Here is a 19,402-nt window from a genome sequence, read left to right as displayed (position 1 = left end):
AGCGACCCGCATGGGCGTAGGGGAGAGAAGTTAGAAAAGACGAAAGAGTAGTGTCCCGTGTCTGGGGAGCCTCGTGGTCGACGCACATGTTGAATTTATTTACCATTACAGCATTTACACAGCATGGGTGAGAAAACAGAGACAAAATTTGTTCAGAAAAGAAAAGCAACTGAAAAGAATGACGAGATATCACAAAAAAGAAAAAAGAAGGTACGTATACGAATCTAAAAAGACTTATTATAGTATGGCATTTAGACAGGTATCTTTTGATATATAAACATTCTGTAATGATGCATACCTTATTATCAACCGTAGCAGAGTTTATATTGAAATGGCGAGTATGTCACATATTTATATACATACACCACTGGCTTTCTGAGAAGGGAATGCAAAGGTTCTGTCAGACAACTTTAGGTAATAATAATTTACATTTCTTTTCTTTTTCTTTTTGTACATCTGTTTGAGCGTTGCTGGTGGGGGAAAAGCGCTTTGTAAATCAACTTTATTAATATTATTATTATTAAGATTTATTTAATATTTGATGAAGTGCAATCTGCAGATTTAAACTCACAACTAAGGCAAATGAAATGATTTAAACGAAATAGTGAAACGAGAGATTAGACGACAAATCAAAGCAATATTGTGAAGATGAAAGACTACAAATATACACGTTTTATCATCGAAATCAACTTCAGTGAATGTTACAACGCTTGATGTGGGTTTACGGATATTACAAATTGGTTAAATAACGAACATAGTGGCTTAACAGTTTGCTTCTTGAGACATGTCTATGCAAATTATACTCTAATATATTATTCCAGTAACAGATAATACAGAATTATTACGTGATAATTTACAGTGAGTTAATCAAATGCAAATCATTGTTAACTCTAAAATTCTAGAACATTGAAAGGCTTGATAATAAAAATATTTTATCGTATGCAGCTTGTAATCCCCACCATCTGTTGTTTGTGGAGTTTACAGTAAGAAATAAAGGTTACTTAAAGCAGTTAGTAAGTCTATTTCTTTCTTTAATTATCTGTAATAAAACAAGAATGCTCCTATTAGGCTCCGGCAGGATGCATATCACGTGGTACACAATATAAGGGGACATGGCTTAGCTGGCGGGCAAACATTCTTCCACGCCATTGCTTTAAGCATTGATAAATCTAGGTGTTTGCACTATTTTCTCGACAGTAGGGACAAGAAATTCACTTTAACTGTACCACAACAATCAGTGTCATATAGACAAAGTCTGTACAAGCGAAATTTGTATAGATACAAAGCTTAAATAATTGCAATTGACGGTGCTGACCCACATTAACTGCCGAAGCACCTATATTTTCCATCGACTACAACAACTTGCTGTGCATCAGAAATGAAGATATTTTGGAGTAACTTGTTTTTGCCAAAAGTAGCCACACTATGAAAGAATTTAAGGGTTTCATTTCAAGTTTCTAAGACTCAGATCTGTTCCTAAAGGCCAGTGGTTTAATTTGTCCCGACTGCAGAAACGGCCTCAATTTAGAAACCAAGAAAAGGTTAAGCCAAAGCGATAGTTATATCTTGACTCAAAACATTTTAATCTTTTTACTTTACTTTTCCTATTTTGTAAGTTTTTTTGGTGCAATTACAGTTGTTTTCCTAGTTTTCACCTGTTTAAAAAATGTTTAAGTAAAAAATAGTTTTTGGCTTTGTTTTGCAGTGCCACATCAACAATCCACTTGTGAATTTTGTACTGCTATTATTGTGTTACAAGCACATAAGAATGGGGGTTTTGGTGATTTGGTGTTTTGCTGTATTTATTTTATTAGTACACATTGGCAGTGTGTGCATATATGCATTTTTCATGTTTCCTTAGCATAACATGCAAGAATTGTTTCAACAATACGTTAACGTACCTCATAAACCTTAAAGACTTAAGGCAAATTTATTACATTAAAATGACAAATTAAGATGTGAACGTGGTTGCTGTTTAAAAGATGTGTGAAAACAGGATGAAAAACAAGAGTGAAACATTGCACAAACATCACCTCCATTAAAGTAACAAATGTCAAATCATAACTTAAATTCAAATGGCGTTGTAACAGGGCACTATTCCGAACTGCAAATTGCACAGCACATCCTTATTACGAGTCTTCCCCTCCTATATTTAATTCTTTCTCGAGATCATTGCTATTAGACAGGAACTGCAGTTACTTCAACCTTGGCTTCTTCACCTGACAAAACAACAGAAGGACACAAATTAACTAGATCACAGTAGACAAACATCACCTTGTCTAAAGCTGTCATATTATTTTCATCAAGACTTGCTAATGACAATGTGGAATCCAAAATAGCTTATTTCTTCCTCACTGTACCAATCACATGACAACAACAACAACGCTGGAAGACTTGGACTTTGCTGATAACATTACCCTGTTGTCACACCGCCACCAAGACATGCAGGAAAAAACAAATGCCTTCTCAGAAACAGCTGGAAACCTTGGCTTGAAGGTCAGTGCAAGGAAAACGAAAAGTATGAGAGTGAACGCCAGAGTCCAAGACAGCATCAAACTAAATGGAGAAGAGATTGAGGAAGTTGACAGTTTCACCTATCTTGGGTCCAAAATAGCAAACACCAGGGATGCAGAGGTGGAGATTTGGCCTTCGCCTCACTCAGGAGCACATGGAAGGCAAAAAACATCAGCCAGAAGATCAAGCTGAGAATCTTCAAGTCAAATGTGATCAGCACCCTCCTTTATGGATCAGAATCTTGGAAGATGACCAAAACCATCAGTAACAAGCTTGAAGTCTTCCAAAACAGATGGCTCAGGCGCATACTTAAAATCTTTTGGCCAAATACCATCACCAACGAAGAACTCCACCAAAAACCTGAAACCAAGTCCATCACCACGCAGGTTCAACGAAGGCATTGGCGATGGATTGGACATGTGCTCCGCCAGCAGACAGCAGACCTCTCTAGAGTCGCCCTATGATGGACTCCAGACGGTTAAAGAAAACGAGGCCGCCCAATGGAAACTTGGATAAGAACAGTGGAAAGGCAGATGAAAGGAAAGGGCTGGACATGGGGTCACCTAGAGCGGGTTTCAGCCGATTGACATTGGTGGCGGACTCTGGTCGAGGCCTTTTGTGCAACCTGATGCACGAAGAGGATTAGTAGTAGTACCAATCACATGCTCCTCATGAATACAAACCATGGATGTGTATAGGTGGATGGCTGACTGTATACCAAGACAATGCTCGGCCTCTTGCGAATTTCTCTGCTGCTAGTCTCGGTGAGCCTAAACCATGAATGTGACTAAACTGGAAGATTTGTACATACCAGCCTCGTTCTAATAATTAAACTGAAACATGGCAAAACTGGAAGCTGTTCTGTAAATAGCCTTGTTCTAAGAATTAATTGAAAAAAATCGTCTGCGAGTCATCCAGAGGATACAGAATCATGATACAAACATTAGCATTCTTTTTGATTCCACTTCAAATTCCAACAGTTGTTTCTTGCCCCTTGTAAAGGCTGGGGTTTTAACCTTTGCACACCTAAGTCCTGCACTTTCTTAAATCCACCAAAACAAAGTCACCAACATGCAAACTATTCTGTTCTATGTCTGTCACTGGTCCTGCCTCCACGTGCCTTGAAAATGAAAGTGACCATGCACTATTGTGCCATACCAATGAGAAATTTCATAGTGTTTTCATGTTTGTAGTAAAAAAATGTGTGTTTGAAAATTTGATGATATTTCTGCTCTCACCTCAAAGCAATCGATGATTACCGTCACCATTCTTTTAAAATTTTCTAGAAAGCTAATAGCCATTGTTTTCTTTATGCCGTGTCTGTCAAGCCCCAAAACTAATGGGCTCTTTTTATTTTATTTTCAGAAGATGCAAGGAAATGAGAAAGAAGTTCCAACAGCTGAAGAAATGAGGGAGTTAAAGAATGCTGGGAGAAATGCTCATACAAACCTCTGTCAAATGCAGGTAACCATGGCATTCTGCTGCAGCTTAAAGAAGTTGATTGCTACTGTAGTCCATTTCATATTGGATTGTTAATTCCCCATTTTGCACCCTCCGATAAAGCCAGTGGAGTGAATTTCCTTTAACTTAAATAGTGATAGATGACCAAATGATTTTGTGTCTTTCTTGTTTACTGTTGCTTTGAGAACTGACTGGCGAAGCTGCAAACAGCCATCTCAGGCACTATGAGAAACACATCTGAATACATTAATTAGAAGGAAGCAACATGCTTTTCTGCTTGTGCTCTTGTAGAAGATTGATTCTTCTGAAAGAGCCTACATCTGTATTTTGTAATTAAAAAAAGAAGAAAGAAAACTATGCCATCGCTTGTCTGGCTAACTGAATAAAATCACTTTGATAAATTTGTCACAAAGCCTTTTTTTCATAATTGACTGCTGCAATTCAAATAAACATTTATAAAGAGACCTATTGCCAGACTTCACTGTTCTTTAAACACGATTATTGTTCACTCTTGTTTGAGCTCAGATGGCTGCATTACTTGCTGAAGTTCGCATGAAAAAGAAGCAACATGCACAGATGATGGAGGCTGTTGAAAAAATCAAGAACATTTTTCTACAGCTTTCCGCTGAGGATACTGAGGTAGCTGTGCTATTTTTGCTTGAACTGTCTTGCAGTTTTAAATAACTTTGATATCATAATTTTTCAAGTGAATAAATTAAATTTTGTTTTACTTTTTTTTTTTGAAGTTTAGATGTCTTGAATTCATCAACACAACACTTTATTATTATTCTTATTTATATGACTTTTTGGTGGTCAGTGTGTAATCTGTTTGCTGACTCTTATGTTTATTGTATGGTTGAGTACTGGTTTTTGTAGTCTTTCGTCTGCAGCTCACTGAGCTCACATCCACATCCATAGGGAAATGCAATTACAATTCAAATCATCATCATCATCATCATCATCATCATCATCATCATCATCATCATCATCATCTTCTTCCAAGGAAACTGTGACTGGTGGCACAGTAGCTCAAGAGCCTGTCATCACCACAGCAGTGAAAATTGGGTGTTGTTGGTTTGTATCTCAACTGTGAATGACACCTGGTTACAGGGCTAACCATCAGTGGTTTTCTGTGGGTACCCAGGTTTCCTCCACTCTGTGTGTGTGCGCAGGCATGCATATGCATGCATAAGTGAGACTGAGTAGTTATTATTAAAATTATGGTGAATGAATTTTTTTATGAAATGCATTTGATGCCTACTGCTAAGCGTGTGTAAGTGCCTTGAATCTACATTTGCTGGTGGGATAAGGTGCTCTATAAAAAACATCACTTTAAGAAAGGCATTCTTTCTATTTTTTTATGAGTTTTTTTTCTTAAGTATAAGACATTAAAGATGATAAACTAAACAAAAGAAAGCTAATAAGGCAGGTTTGTTTGTCAATGTAGTGGAAAGGAAAAATTATGTTATTTGAGTGTTCAGAATAGGTTAAGAAAAGCAGAATGCTGGTCAGCCATACATATGACCTATGTAATCGAAGGGTTTTGTTTTAAGCTCTTAAATGCCATATTGGGTTAGGTTATATTTGTATTTTTATAAAAATTGAATTATTTACATTGTCCTGCAGAATTGAAATAGTACAAGTTTTTTTTAACCGATTGTATTATTAGTAATATTATTATTTATGCTTTATAGATGGATTTTAGGGAAAGATGAGCTTCCTCTGAATTGATAAATGGATGCAACTGTGCACTATTCTTGGATTGAATCTTTATATTGTGCAGTGTTAGTGCTATGAATTTTTCTTTTTGGTTTCTTACAAAATTACAGATCCCTTAACTTGTGTTATTACCCAGAAACATTTCCTGTAATGGATACTATTTATTTAAAGTTGCTGTGGTGTATATATTCTAAAGACAAAGTGTGTGTTCTTGAATTCTTTCTTGGTCACATAGTGCAGTCCCCACTGTATATAATATTTTTCAGTTTCCTTTGCCAGTAGATGTTTTTCAAAGTGGCAGCATTCCCCTCAACGCCTGTGTTCAACCTACAAAGGCTGCAGATGTGGTTCTTGTGATGCCCAAGGTGAACATATTGTAACTTTAATCGTTGTCACTTAGGAATGCCAAAGGATGAGCTCAACAATATTGCAAGTGTGCTGTTGAAATTTTTTTTAATGAAATGTCACAAAGGGGTCATTAACATAAGCTAATAATTAGCAATCAAGCAAAACACACACAAAATCTGTTCATTGCACATCATAGAGTTCTGCTTACTATGCCTACTTTGACAAAATTATTTGAAGTTGCTGTCGATGTGAACACCCAAATAAACTGATAAAATTGCTTTACTTTTTGGCTAGAGAGATTGAAATTTGGTTCTTTTTGATTATTTTATGTGGTGGATTTCTTCACAGAAGCACATTTATAACAAAGACTACCGGAACCATCAATATCTTCATAAACGACTGCAGTATTTAACTGCTGTGGCAGGACATCTGAAAGAGGTTGCAGCAGACATCAAGCTGACTTATAGAGCAGGAAATCCTTTTCATCCCATCCTTGTGGTCAATGTGCCAGGTAGGGTGTTTTTGTCAGAGAGTAGCATGTGGACTTTACAATCTTACTAGAAGATCTGGCCAAATTAAGTCCATTGTTGAAAACAATTATGTACCAGATATTTGCTTTATTTCATTGCCTTGAGAGACCTATATATATATATCTGTATATTAACATGAGCAGATCAGCATCCATGCACTCTATCGTCCGCTACTGTCACTCACTGAGTATCTCAAACGACATACTTGAAGTTTGGCTCTGTGACTAGCGGTTGGTAAGCAGGCTTGGCAAGCTGCTGTTTTATTACCGTACTTCAAATTTTTCTGTTTTCTTGATGTTTGTCATAAGTTTTTGAAATTTTTTGGTAAGGAGTTTTGCATTAAAAAAAAATTTTTTTTATTCAGTCTCAGGGAGCAAGGCCCTGGTGGTCATTCATCTTCATGTAATTCCTGAGCAAGGGGCATTTAAACCTGGTCGATTTCACCTGTCCAAAAACAACATCCGTCCTTGCTGGTTTTCTAGTGGTCTTAAGGAGTCAAGTTTATTTGCAGGTGAGGATTTTCTAAATAAATTGCTACTGGTTTAATATAGATTTTTTTTTCTTGTTGTATTACACACTCTTGTGGGAAGTGTGTCTCATAGACTCTTGTACAGTCAAACCTCGCTACTATGCCACCCCGCTACTATGCCACTCTCGGTATTATACCACTTTTGTTCAGTCTCGACTATAAATTCAATGCAAAATAAATTTACTATGCCACCACCTCCTCTCGCTACTATGCCACTATTGTAAAGGCACGAGTTGTGAAATTCTGCGCAGTGTTCGATTATTACATGTATACGATAGTGTGGGACATCACAGTTAGGTGGGATGGAACATAGCACACACACATAGGGAGGGTGGAGGCTGGCGATGGGAGGGTGGTCGCTGGCCGGGTGACAGCCCCATGACAGAGGGAGAGCGAAAGGGGTTCAACTAGCGACAAGATGCAGGTGCGTGGATGTGGTTGGGAGGGGTGGACGAAGAAGAGGCGAGGGGGAGAATGAGAGGAGACAGCTAGTGCCAGCAGACTATTCTTGAGAGCTTTGGACTGACGGGTAACTTGAGCAAATAAAGCCGTTTTTATGAACCCTCGGTATTATGCCACTCTCGCTACTATGCCACTTTTGCTCGGTCCCGGTAGGTGGCATAGTAGCGAGATTTGACTGAATATGATACCTTTATCATTATTATTTATTATCTCTGTCAGAGTGGCTAAGGGCATTAAAATTAAGATATAAATTTATTTATCACTGAGGGCAATTAGTAGCAGCTAAATTTAACTTAAAATATAATGTATATCATACTGATCTAACATTGAATACCTTTGTTGACAGTTTCCATAGTAATGAAGACTATCAGGGGAAAACTTGAGTTGCGTTGACATGGAAAATAACTCCACTGATCATCATGGTTGTCTCCTTTCTCAATGATTGGAACTCCGATTGATTAGCTAGCCTACCGTTCTCCAGGGCTCTTGGATGAACACAATTCTCATACCTTCCTTAATCTTTAGCCTTCTGACATAGTCTCTAGTGTCTGAATTCACATGTTAAATGGTTAAAACCACATACTCTGCAGACTTGTCCATGACAGACACATGCTCATGCTGTTTCCATTTATCTGTCAATTTTTGTTTTCAATCAAAGGCCAGCCTCTATATGGGCACCTAGTTGCTGCCTTCAAGGATGGCTCTGCAGGTCTTGCTGTCATTAGCCTTCTTTTGTTTTCTCTGGCTTCCCTCTGGCACTTTGGTTGTGAGGGCAAATGAATTGTGTAACTTTGCCTTCAGAGAGTCCATGTATTTGGTCAGTGACTGAGCTGTTTCTCTCCTGCCAAGTCCACTGCAGTGCCCCGTAGTATCTTTCTTGATCTACCATTTTGGCCCGCAGGTCTTGGAGCTGGCAGTTTCAAGCCACAACATCCTTTCCATCCTGCTGTTTGGTGGGTAGACATAAAAATCTGCCAGCGCTCCTTGTCATTCCTTAAAGGGACTCAGACTTTGGGTGAGGTTGTCCATGGTGGCCATCGCTCGGAGTGCCTCAAAGAGAGTCAAGCTTTAGCGTGAGGTTGTGCACCATGGTGAAGAGGCTGCTGGTTGAGTTTTTGATAGTCAGCGCTGGCAAAACTCAACTTGCAGCTTGCTCTCGTTGTTCTAAAGGACTCTTGCTCTAATACATTAGGACTTACTTTTGCTAGAGTGAGTTTTATTTATACAAAATGAATTAGAATGTCTGGTTTTTTTCCCCTTAGTCATTTATTTTACATTATTTCCTTACCACTGATATTGACAGAAAAATAAGATCGGGCCTTTTTGCTAATATAACAGCTGTGTGCATTTTTTTTTTTTTTTTTTTTTTAGAAAGGAGAAAACCCTATTATGTACTATTTGACAGGCTTTCAATGATTATAATATTGTGCCTTAGGAACATATTTATTATGTAGTTCATAATTTTTCTTTTTTTAAAAAATTATTTTGTAAGCAGATTATGGGGATACTCTGCCTCCTACACCTTATTACAACACCAGCATCCTACAGGATGTATGTTTCAAGACTAATGCTGAATACATAACGCAACAGCTTAGTGATTCATCATCACTTCAGGATGGTCTTGCACTGTTTAAGATGTGGCTGTACCAGAGACAGCTGGATAAGGTAGGAGTTTAATAACATTGCTTAATTCTGAATGATGACACATTTAAATAGATTGAAATCTCTAACATGACAGAACTTGTGCTGTAATTGCTAATAATAATCATGAGGATTTATATAGTAAATTTCCAAAGATTTGCTCATAGCACGACTAAATCTTTAACAACCACGCACCCATATTTGCATATACCAGACTCGTGCACTTCTACAACATACACCCACTCATACACAAAGTAAATTACAGACACTCGTTATACACACTCAGGGTCACAGTGAAGTCATCATGCTGAAAAGATGCATCTTAAGTTTGTACTTAATTGATAATGTTACTGTAAAGTCAACATAAAGCAGCATGTTCGAGTGCATTTTAACATTCCGTCGGTTTCTGTCTGATTTGACATTCTGCCTATCGAAGACAAAACTTGCTCGATAAAGGCAGTCAAAATTACTAGCAAGATCCTTATCTGTCCACAAAGTCCATTCGTGGGGTCTATACATCAGAGTTGAGGTTGAAAGATGTCATCATCACCACAGACCCCTCTCACATGCCACATCACCATTTCCTTACCAAGCACTCAGCTGGCAAATTATCTATATTATGTAACACTTTTGGTGTGCCTGTCAGTTCTCACTGAGGAGTAGAGCGCGAGTATAACTGAGTGGGTGAGTGTGTCACAGAGGGGTTGAGTGTGAGCATAACTGAGTGGGTTGAGTGTGGGTGTCAGTGTCACTCGGTGTTTGAATTTGAGTATAACTGTGTAGGTAATTGAGGGTGGCTATTTTTGTTGTAGTTTATTACTTATGGAAACTCCCAACAAACAAGGGCAGTCTGGTGGCGCAAGAGTTTGTGCCTGTCACCAGTGAGGAGGGTTGGCTGTCCTGGGTTCAGCTCTCATCTCAAGCACACTGTTTTTTCTCTGTATGTAGTGTCTATTTATAGGGCTGGCTGTCTTACCATGATACCAGCCTTAGTTGCTGGCTCAGTGTAAAACATTAATCCCCCCAATCTCCCAACAAGCCAAAATTTCTATCTTTGTTATGGACAGAAATAAATAATGAAGTCCCTGACATAAACCCATCCTGTAAAATGTTTGTACTTCTTGCAAAACTAAATAGGAATCAGATCTATTGGTATTAGTAATGTTACTAATTACTCTTGCTTCAGTACTGTTTGAATCGGTACTGTTAATTTTTTTTTTTAAGTCTGTGTCTAGCCCCAACACTGTCACTTGAGGCAGCTTTGGCAAAAAGAGCCATGATTTTTCACAAACATCTCTAGTGTTACAGCTGTGTCTGTTTTTGGTGTGTATTACCACAAAACTCAAACCTACAACAACTCTGCTCCATATTAGTGTTTTTTGTAACTGCGAATGTTCCACTGGAAGAAAAAGTGCTAAGCGTTTCTACAGTTACCTATGCTTCTTTCAGGGTTTTGGTTCCTTCAATGGTTTTGTAGCAACTATGTACGTCTGTTACCTGCTGTCTCAGAAGGTGCTTAACCACAGCATGAACAGCTATCAGGTCCTGCGTCACACACTTACTAGTCTCAGTGAGTACTGCCTGTGTTTTCTTTCATTGACAGTGATTTATTGAAGACAGACCTTAATGTTGCTAACAGATCAGATAAATCATAAATTGTTAATGCACTTATAAACACAGAGCATGACTGGATATCTACACAGTACACAAAAATCATTTTTATTTTGTAATGTTAATTTTATTCATAGTTCTGTACTGAAATTAATGACATTTAAATATCATCCTTTTTAAAAATAAATAAATCTTCAATTTTGGTCAAAAGCATAACTGTGCCGAAGGCCATAGTCAATGCAACATAACAGATGCAGACCTGAGTGATTATGTAAAGAATTCTCAACACTTTTGTTCAAATCTACCTGGTTTAGAGAGAGAGAAATACTGTACATCACGAGTATATCAGAAAATAAAAATGGAAACAATTCACATTTGCTGAACAGCCAGCAGGTTCGTCAGTTTAAAAAAGTTTTAACATGAGCTTTAACAAGATTTTAAAATGTAAATACAGTTTGTATATATATATATTGATAACCAACCTTCTGGGGCTTTATGATGATTAATAAAAAAAAAAAAACAGGCCTAGTTGTTAAAGGCCTTTGACTTTGGATGTGTGGTGACTGAAATTTGTCCTTACTTTGACCATGCGGAAAATGTACCCTGTCAAAGTAAAAAAGTCATCTAGCGATTGATTATGGTTGCCAACAAATGCATTAAGGCGAGTGCCATTTTGTGATAAATGGGAAAATAGAACTTGCAGTGACTTTAACTTCCTGGGAAAGGGGGCACAAAAGTCGTTAAAACAACAGTTGGTTGGTTTCCCATTAAAGCAATGCATATTTAACTTCCGTAGCTCAAATCGGCCTAGCCAAAAACTTCCACAACTTGAATTATTTTAGCCGGTCAGCATGTTGAAATCATTTGAAAATATGTCGGAAAGTGTAAAATTGTGTATTCCTCCCCCATTGACCCTGTGCTTCCATGTTCTCATTTCTGTAGGGTGCTTGGGTACAATCATTTGATTAAAATTAAAGGTCCACAGTGAAAAACTGTTGTTGCTTTTTTGTTTTTGTTTTGTTTTTTGTTTTTTGACAAACTTCTTTGACTCAAACCTTCCATGGCTTGATTTTTTTTTTTTTTATCTTTCCCTTGAAGCTTTGACATAGAAGTTCAAGTGTACTACAGTTTGCCCTACAGTCTATTAGATGACATCCACAGTAGTGTTAAGAGTTAGGGTGCAGGATATTTCTCCTACAGTCTGTTGCTTCTTCATTGCTGAATTTTTGCATCACATGTCATAACCTTTTGTGCCAGATACAAGATACAACTACAGTTGTCCTACAGTCTGTTGCTATTAGGTAATCGTGACAGCAGCAACATCCACAGTGGTGTTAGGTATAGAATGCAAGATATTTCTCCTACAGTCTGTTGCTATGAGGTAATCGATACCAGCAATATTTGTTGCTAGGTATGTCCACATGGGAAGACATTCCCATGACACTGTGTTCAGAAACAGGCCTAGCTGGACAGCCTTCCATGGAAGAGTTTCAGCAGACATTTGACATTGTCTTTGTGGATGTAACAGGATTCACAAACATCTGCCTGGGAATGACCAGTTCTTTCTATAAAAGGGTAGGTTGTCTTCCCTACAAATATGTTAGGATAGTGTTGCTTGTGGTAAGGATAATGATGATAAATGCCATAATTTAGAAATGTTTATTTTCGTTTCCATACAAGACAGGAAAAAGAATTTCTCAGCCACAGTAACCCTGAATCATTCAGACTAGTCAAGCTTCCCTTAAAAATAAACATTTATATTTTGAGGAAGAAGCAGTTACTTACAATGCAGGCTTTGTCTTTTCACTTGCTTGTACTGTTCTCAGGTACGCCATGAAGCAGTCATTGCTGTCCAGTGTTTTAGCAGTGAATTTACCAATACCTTTGACCTTCTATTGATGTCTCCCATCACATTTGTACAAAAGTTTGACTCCATCTTCCAGTAAGACTCTTTGTACAATTTCTCATTTCCATTTATTGGTAGAACAATTTATGTTTTTATTGACAAGTCATCTTGGAGCTGCCATGCTATGTAGTGGCTAGATGCTTGTTAAGATGGTTTGATTGCATGTTAATGTTAATGTCAACATGTTAATGTCATCTTAATTGAACAAAAAGTGATAAGTCCAGTTAAGGTGTTTTTTGTAGCAAAATTATTAGTTGATTGTAGCTAGTTGGTATTGCTAGCTGCTGTGTATCTTGTCCTCAACTGTTAGCTGATTGCTATTGTGAGAAGCATGATGTCCTCGCCAGTTTATGTGATTTTTGGATCTATGATAAATGTTCATCACAGTATTTTGCATGGTGTGTGGTAAGACCTGGTAATACCTCACACAATGACCAATTGCAGTGTTTTATAAGCTTTTTAACAACTGTTGGTAATATCTTAGTTCTCCATTGTTGACGCGCTGAGTCTTCGCTGAGTGGAAAAATGTAGGATTTACTCAGACCTGAGAATTGTCTGTCGATTGGAGATTTTCCACCAAAACCATGAACTCTTCTGCTTCCCTCTCCCATTCCCAAATAGAAAAAAAATATCAACATCTAACGCTAAATCTTGCGAATAATTTAGGTCCTGTTATCCACCCCACCCCCACCCTTTCGTCAACACATGAAAAAAATCATTTTCTTTCTCTGACCAGCTTTAAAAAAATGACTGGAAATGTGTTCAATGTGTGAACATTGAGTCCAGAAGCAAGTTGGTAAATGGAGATCACTGCGACTTGAAGTTGTTAAAAAAGAGTATGTCACGAAAGAGTGGTGATAGAGCTATAGTGTGGGTGTGCACGTCTGTTCTATTCACAAGACAAGCGGACACGTAGGCAAACTGACCGACTGACAGAGGACGTTACGGCCAGTTACGTAAGAGCAGTCATCGCTCCAAGCGTAAGTTCGCGAATTAAAAGACCATTCACGTCATGACGGTCACATAATGTATGACCAGATGTGACCGCAGGGCGCTTGTGACAAGTAACAAGTAACAGACAAGCCTTAGAGCGAAACATACCTGCTTTGATTATGTTAGAGAAAGGGTAATGTTGACACAACGTGAGCTAGAAAAGAATAACCCAGACAATTAGACATCAGATTGCATGACGTATTACGAGAAGGCTGGGAACTGTGTCATACACTAGCTGTGATGTGTGATTGGCTGTAGTGGTGTGTCATGTGGTGTGGCTGACCATTTGAATACATGTAGGCCATGTGCTGGAGTTTTGATGTTTGGTCTGGATTCAACTTTGGGGCTTTTCGCTAGAGATTCTTTAAGGGTGTGCGTAGGAAGGACTTTGCAAATCAAGTCTTTGCCACCAAGTGTGTCAGCTACTCCAGTCAGATGAGACATGGAGCAGGGATAGATCAAGAAAGTGATAGCCCGCTCATTCAACTTGAGCTTAAAAGAAGAGTAACTTTTGTCCCTGTGAACTACGACCAACTCCTGGCAGTGTAGTGCAAAAAGTTTCTCTGGTCACAAGAGTCGGTGCTGATTTCTACTTGGAGAAACTTGAGGCCTGTTGGTGACGAAACCAGGGTGCACAAGGTGCATGGGGATGATTCGTATGAGAATCTGTCCCAACCTTCTTCATCGTACATGTCTCTCTTCGAAGAGCCGACAACAGAAGACCAAGGTCAACGAACACCAGTTCTTCTGCGGTGTGTCGAGAGGCCTCCACACAGCGAAAAACCATTGTGCAAAATCACAAGTGACAGTTGTGTGTGTCCATCAAAGACTAACACCTCACACAGCGAAGGCACTTGGGTCAAGCTAAGTGGCATGTGTATGAGAATGGTACAGAGTGAGTGTTTGTTGCAGTGTTGTGAGTGTGGTAGTTAAGAATAGATTTGACTCACTAGATATCTGGATTAGTAGTAAGGAGTATAGTTAGTGTTAACGGAACACCCTAGGAAACTGGGCAAGATAGGGAATTAGATCATTTGCAAACTTACCTGTTCTTTTGTTATTCCTCTATCATTTTATAGTTTGCATAATCCTCTCGATGATTAATAACTTTCTTTAATATACCAAATTGCCTCAAGTTGTTTATTGGGGTGATGCATGCTGGGAGTTCAACAAGTCCATCTCCACTTGCTCCTACCCCTAGAGTTCATGACAGAATAGTATTTCCAGAATTTCTCAATGATATACAGCAACATCCATAGACTTTTAGGTTACTGGATGCACGATGCGGATACCATTACTCTTGCTCCCTACACACATGCAAGCCTTGGCATCCACCAACATAATTTCCCGTCATAGTCAAGTTTGTTTGGGATTTTTTACTTTGTAGACTTAAGAATCTTTTTTTTTAGGTTGCTAACATGCACTTCATTCTAAATCAGTTCTAAATAGGCTGTAACCTGTTACCGTTTAAACATGCCGTGGACTGCATTTGAATCTTTTGCAACACTTTCTTTTAAATCTATTTTAAACCACAGTCAACAGTCAATAATTTTTCCAAAAATCTCTCCCCCCCCCCTTCCAAAAAAAAAAAATCATTGAAACAACAGCTTTATTGAGTTACGTTATTTCTTTAATGTGCAGAAATTAATATAGTGCAGTATATTATCACATCACGTCTATGTGGAATCTTCATTGCTACGTTTAATGTTTCTGAGTATATTTATCTGTTTAAATTTTTTAAATGGCGGTTTTGTTTTTTAAAAACCCCTTTTTGCCATTTTTAAAGGAATATCATCATGATAATGTACATATGTTTAGTTTGATAATGTCATGATAGGTTGTAAATCTGAAGTTATTTTTAACTAAGTTTCAGAAAACTTTGTCGCTTCTCATTCTCTGCTACGTGCAGATAATATGTGACAGCACGTTTTCTTTCTCTCGACAAAGCACAAAGAATCGCCGGTGGGATTCCATGTTTCAGCCTGGTGCTACTTGTAAATTTCTTCTTAGTGTTTTTATTTTCAAGAAAATGGAGTAAGCAACCATTGTAAACTGTCACAAAAAGTACAAGAGAATATCAATAAACTATAAGATTTCGCCAAAAAGGTGATAGAACCTGAACGCTTAATACACAGTTATATTCCCTGGATACATTATCAAAATTTGACCTAGGCAAAAGCTCAGTGGTTCAGGTGAACAAATGTCATCAAGATAATAAAGTTCAACCAATTTATCAGATGTTAATAAACCAACCAACATCCTCAAATCAGTTTTACCATTGTGCTGTTAAGAAGTTCCTGGTGACTGTCCACAGCATGGAGTGCAACAAGGAAGTTGTGGCTGCTGTTATCAAAAAGTGTCAACTTTCCCAGCATATGCTTGATCTTGGCGATCATGTGATCTTAGCAGTCATCCCAACTTTGCTTCAGCTCATGACCAAGGGTCTGGGTGAGCGAGTTGAGTTAGTGCAAGTGCAGCCCCACTCACCACCAGAGGTTGGTGTCATCACTCTTATTACTTTGTGTGTGTGATAAAATGTCATCAAATCCTTTCTGTATTGAGTCTATTTGATTCTGCCAATATTTCAGATATGCAGTGATTTATGTATACCATAGGGTGGGTGTCCATGTACAGTTGACAACCAAAGATGTCAAAATATCACATGCTTACCAACAATCCATATTAGAAAGCTTAATTATTGAAGTCTCCTCCCCCCTATTGTGTGATGTGTGAGTATTTAAATAGTAAAGTCTAGGACTTAAAGTTTCATGAAGTGTTTTGTCAGTTGTGCATCTGAAGTTGTGACAGTTTCTAGTGGCATAAGGACCGAATAGGGTTGAGAAAATTATTGGTAGCTCAGATGCTGTATTTCAATGTGCATTTGATGAATATGATTAAATCAAGTTTTAGTTATGTTTCTGGGAGGGGTCTAATTTATTTACAAAGCATAAAAGGTATATAGCTCAACTTCGCTATCTAAGTTTCCTTAGGTTTTTTTTTAAACACTAAGCTGTCTTTCAAACTACCGATGTCTTCATGCTGTTTTATTAATCTGTTATATGATGTGCAATAATAGTTCCCCCTGTTATTTCAGTGGTCTGTGTTTGAAGACCCACCCACTGCTGTTACTGATTCTATCTTGACCTTTGGTCTCCTGCTGAGAGAGGCTAAGGCCCTGAACATTGTGGACAGAGGGCCTAATGCCAGTTCTGAAGAGGTCAGGAGATATTGCAGCTTTAGCATCTTCTGTACCTGGATAATCTTTGTCTTTTTTATTATTGTTCCATTATGATTCCATTATTGTTGTGGTTAGCTTCATCACCACGCTGTTATGACCTCTGAATGCTTGGGGAGAAAGTCTTGCTTAAAAATAAGGAACCAGACTGTGAGTATGTTGTACATATTCAGAACATTGGGCACATTCAGGGCATTGTACATGTTCATACAGTGTACACATTTAGGACACTTGCAGCACTTACAAAATCATTTCTTGTAATACATTTTTCATGCATTATCACTATATGCTTGCTATGTTCTAAATATATCAAGTTACATTCTAATTATGCCTCATGCATCATAGCCATTGTTGTTGGCTTATTAAGGGAGACAAAGGAGAAAATTTTCTTATACTTTCTTCTTGGCTATATTAATCGTAATAAAATTTTTGAATGCGTTGTTGACTAGTCAACAAAAGAGCATGAACAGGGTGGGGAAGGAGGATGGGTGTTTTACCAGGCAGATATAAAAGAACATTTCATCCATTTGGGTAGAGTTTTTACAAGACATTTATAGAAAACTTTCCTCGACTTGTATGGTTAAGAGGGACCGTTAGGAAAGTGTTCATATTTTGGAGATTTTAAGTTTTCTAAGATTTTCTGCTTTATCAATTGACTCAGTTGAGCTGTTTTATAAAGATTTATTACAAGAAAACAACAAAAGACTTTTGCTCACCTAAGTTTTAAAATTAAATCTTTTTCTAAATAAGCATAAACCATGTTTAGGTCACTTGAAATAATGAAGACAAAGGTTTCTAAAGGTGATGTAAAACTGATGCAAGCACAGGAAATACTTAAAGGCCAAACTTTCAGGAAAGAATGGATTTCACCTGGCATAGGGAGGAGAGGGTACTTGTTGGGCCAGATGGAAGCAGTTAGTGAGCAATGACCACAGTGGTAGCCAGCACTGCATGTACTTCTCACCTTGCTCCCTTGGGGCAAGCCATTCTATCCTGTCCTGAGCTACAAGTTTGACCTTTAAAACAAAACTGATGTCTTCATCTTTGTGGTCTTTACCTGATGATGTCTTTGCTTTTACGAAAGCGGTGGCGCAGATTGTGGTCATAATATTGTAGTCCATAGCATTCTCACTATTAAAATCTCTGAGTTTGTCAGGAATACTTATATTTTCAGTCAATTAACTTTTGTAAACCAAACTGTTACATCCCTCACCAAATGGATGGTTAGGGTCATATTTCTATATTTTGGGGAGCATGAAAAAAAGAAAGGGAGAACGTTTAATCCTATTTTACCAGTTCACCCAACGCATCAAGAGAAAAAACACATTGAGTTTTGCAAGCGCCATTTTCCTCAGTTGTGTTTTTAATTTTATTTTTCTCTGGTTGTTTCAGGCTGTCAAGTTTCGTCAGTTTTGGGGTGAAAAATCTGAACTGCGACGTTTTAAAGATGGAAGTTCCATCATAGAGGCAGTAAAATGGGCTACATCTACATCTTTAAAGAAGAGGAGAGCTGTCTGTAACCATATTGTATCATATGTTCTCCACAAGTGAGCACTAACTCTTTTTCTCTAATTCAATTTAGCTAAGCTCTGTCAGTAGCGATAACATTTTCCATTCATTGTTTTTTGTTTAATTAGATTTATTTTTGTCAAGCAAATCTCAAGGTCCTGAAATGAAATAAAGTAAGATTTTTAGATAAATTGCTTAATATTAGGTTTGACTTAGTGTGCTGAACCTTTTCTCCTTGGATTTTACCAGTTGATGTGACCATAAGAAGAAGATAGTAGACTAGAATCCATTGTTTTCAACCATATATAATTATATATTATCAACAAGGCACCGTCCTCCATCCTGGTACCCTAGCAGTGTTTTCATAGAAGTCGGGGTTAGTACTTGCCTGCCTCTAAAGGCTTCATTAATAACCCAGTTCCACCATTTTTTCTGATCTTTTTTCACATTGACACTGATAGTGAAGTTTGCTATGCTCTCTTTAGCAATGTGCTACACACACTGCCAGTAGCACTTACCATTTGCTACATAATGTTAAATTCTCTCTGGTAGTTGCAGATTGCTGTCACTGACTTTGGCATTGAAAAACTGAAACTAAGAAGCCGTAACATAAACTTCTTTCAGTAGAAAGTAAAAGGAGCTTCAGAAAGACTTGGTGCATTGCTAAGAAAAGAACCAACACTTTGCAGACACGGTTCCCGTGTTGCTTCACAGACATTCCTTCATCACTATATGTGACCCTCCACAACGAAATGAGTCTAAAGTCGGAAATTTGAGATTTGCCAATTTGCATATTTTTAAAAAGTACAGGCTATGAACTTTCTTTTCATACAAAAGTTGTTGTTCTAGTCCTAACATTGAGTGAGTTATAAATGTTTGAAGTGTGAAACTACGATGGCAGCCATTTTGAGAAAAGCGGGTTCAAAGATTAGCGTCAAGATGGC

At 37.9% G+C, this 19,402-nt stretch overlaps 1 protein-coding gene across 2 annotated transcripts in view; it reads left to right on the top strand.

Moving 5' to 3' along the window:
* The first annotated feature begins 16 nt into the window (after nt 1–16).
* The window catches only part of LOC112554724 (nucleolar protein 6-like), a 35,725-nt gene continuing 16,339 nt past the window's right edge, over nt 17–19,402 (top strand). The window contains exons 1-13 of one of the 2 annotated variants that reach the window (XM_025222705.1): nt 17–210; nt 3,880–3,978; nt 4,501–4,614; nt 5,961–6,059; nt 6,391–6,553; nt 6,937–7,083; nt 9,056–9,228; nt 10,654–10,774; nt 12,227–12,390; nt 12,642–12,757; nt 16,029–16,209; nt 16,809–16,931; nt 18,342–18,496. In XM_025222705.1, coding sequence (XP_025078490.1) covers nt 124–210; nt 3,880–3,978; nt 4,501–4,614; nt 5,961–6,059; nt 6,391–6,553; nt 6,937–7,083; nt 9,056–9,228; nt 10,654–10,774; nt 12,227–12,390; nt 12,642–12,757; nt 16,029–16,209; nt 16,809–16,931; nt 18,342–18,496 — 1,742 coding nt within the window. In that variant the 5' untranslated portion in view covers nt 17–123. The remainder of the gene's footprint in view (nt 211–3,879; nt 3,979–4,500; nt 4,615–5,960; nt 6,060–6,390; nt 6,554–6,936; nt 7,084–9,055; nt 9,229–10,653; nt 10,775–12,226; nt 12,391–12,641; nt 12,758–16,028; nt 16,210–16,808; nt 16,932–18,341; nt 18,497–19,402) is intronic. The other variant, XM_025222706.1, reaches the window with a different exon arrangement.

The sequence above is a fragment of the Pomacea canaliculata genome, linkage group LG13 (genome assembly GCF_003073045.1).
Source record: "Pomacea canaliculata isolate SZHN2017 linkage group LG13, ASM307304v1, whole genome shotgun sequence".
Classification (NCBI taxonomy): domain Eukaryota; kingdom Metazoa; phylum Mollusca; class Gastropoda; order Architaenioglossa; family Ampullariidae; genus Pomacea; species Pomacea canaliculata.
This window is presented reverse-complemented; position numbering and strand designations above follow the sequence as displayed.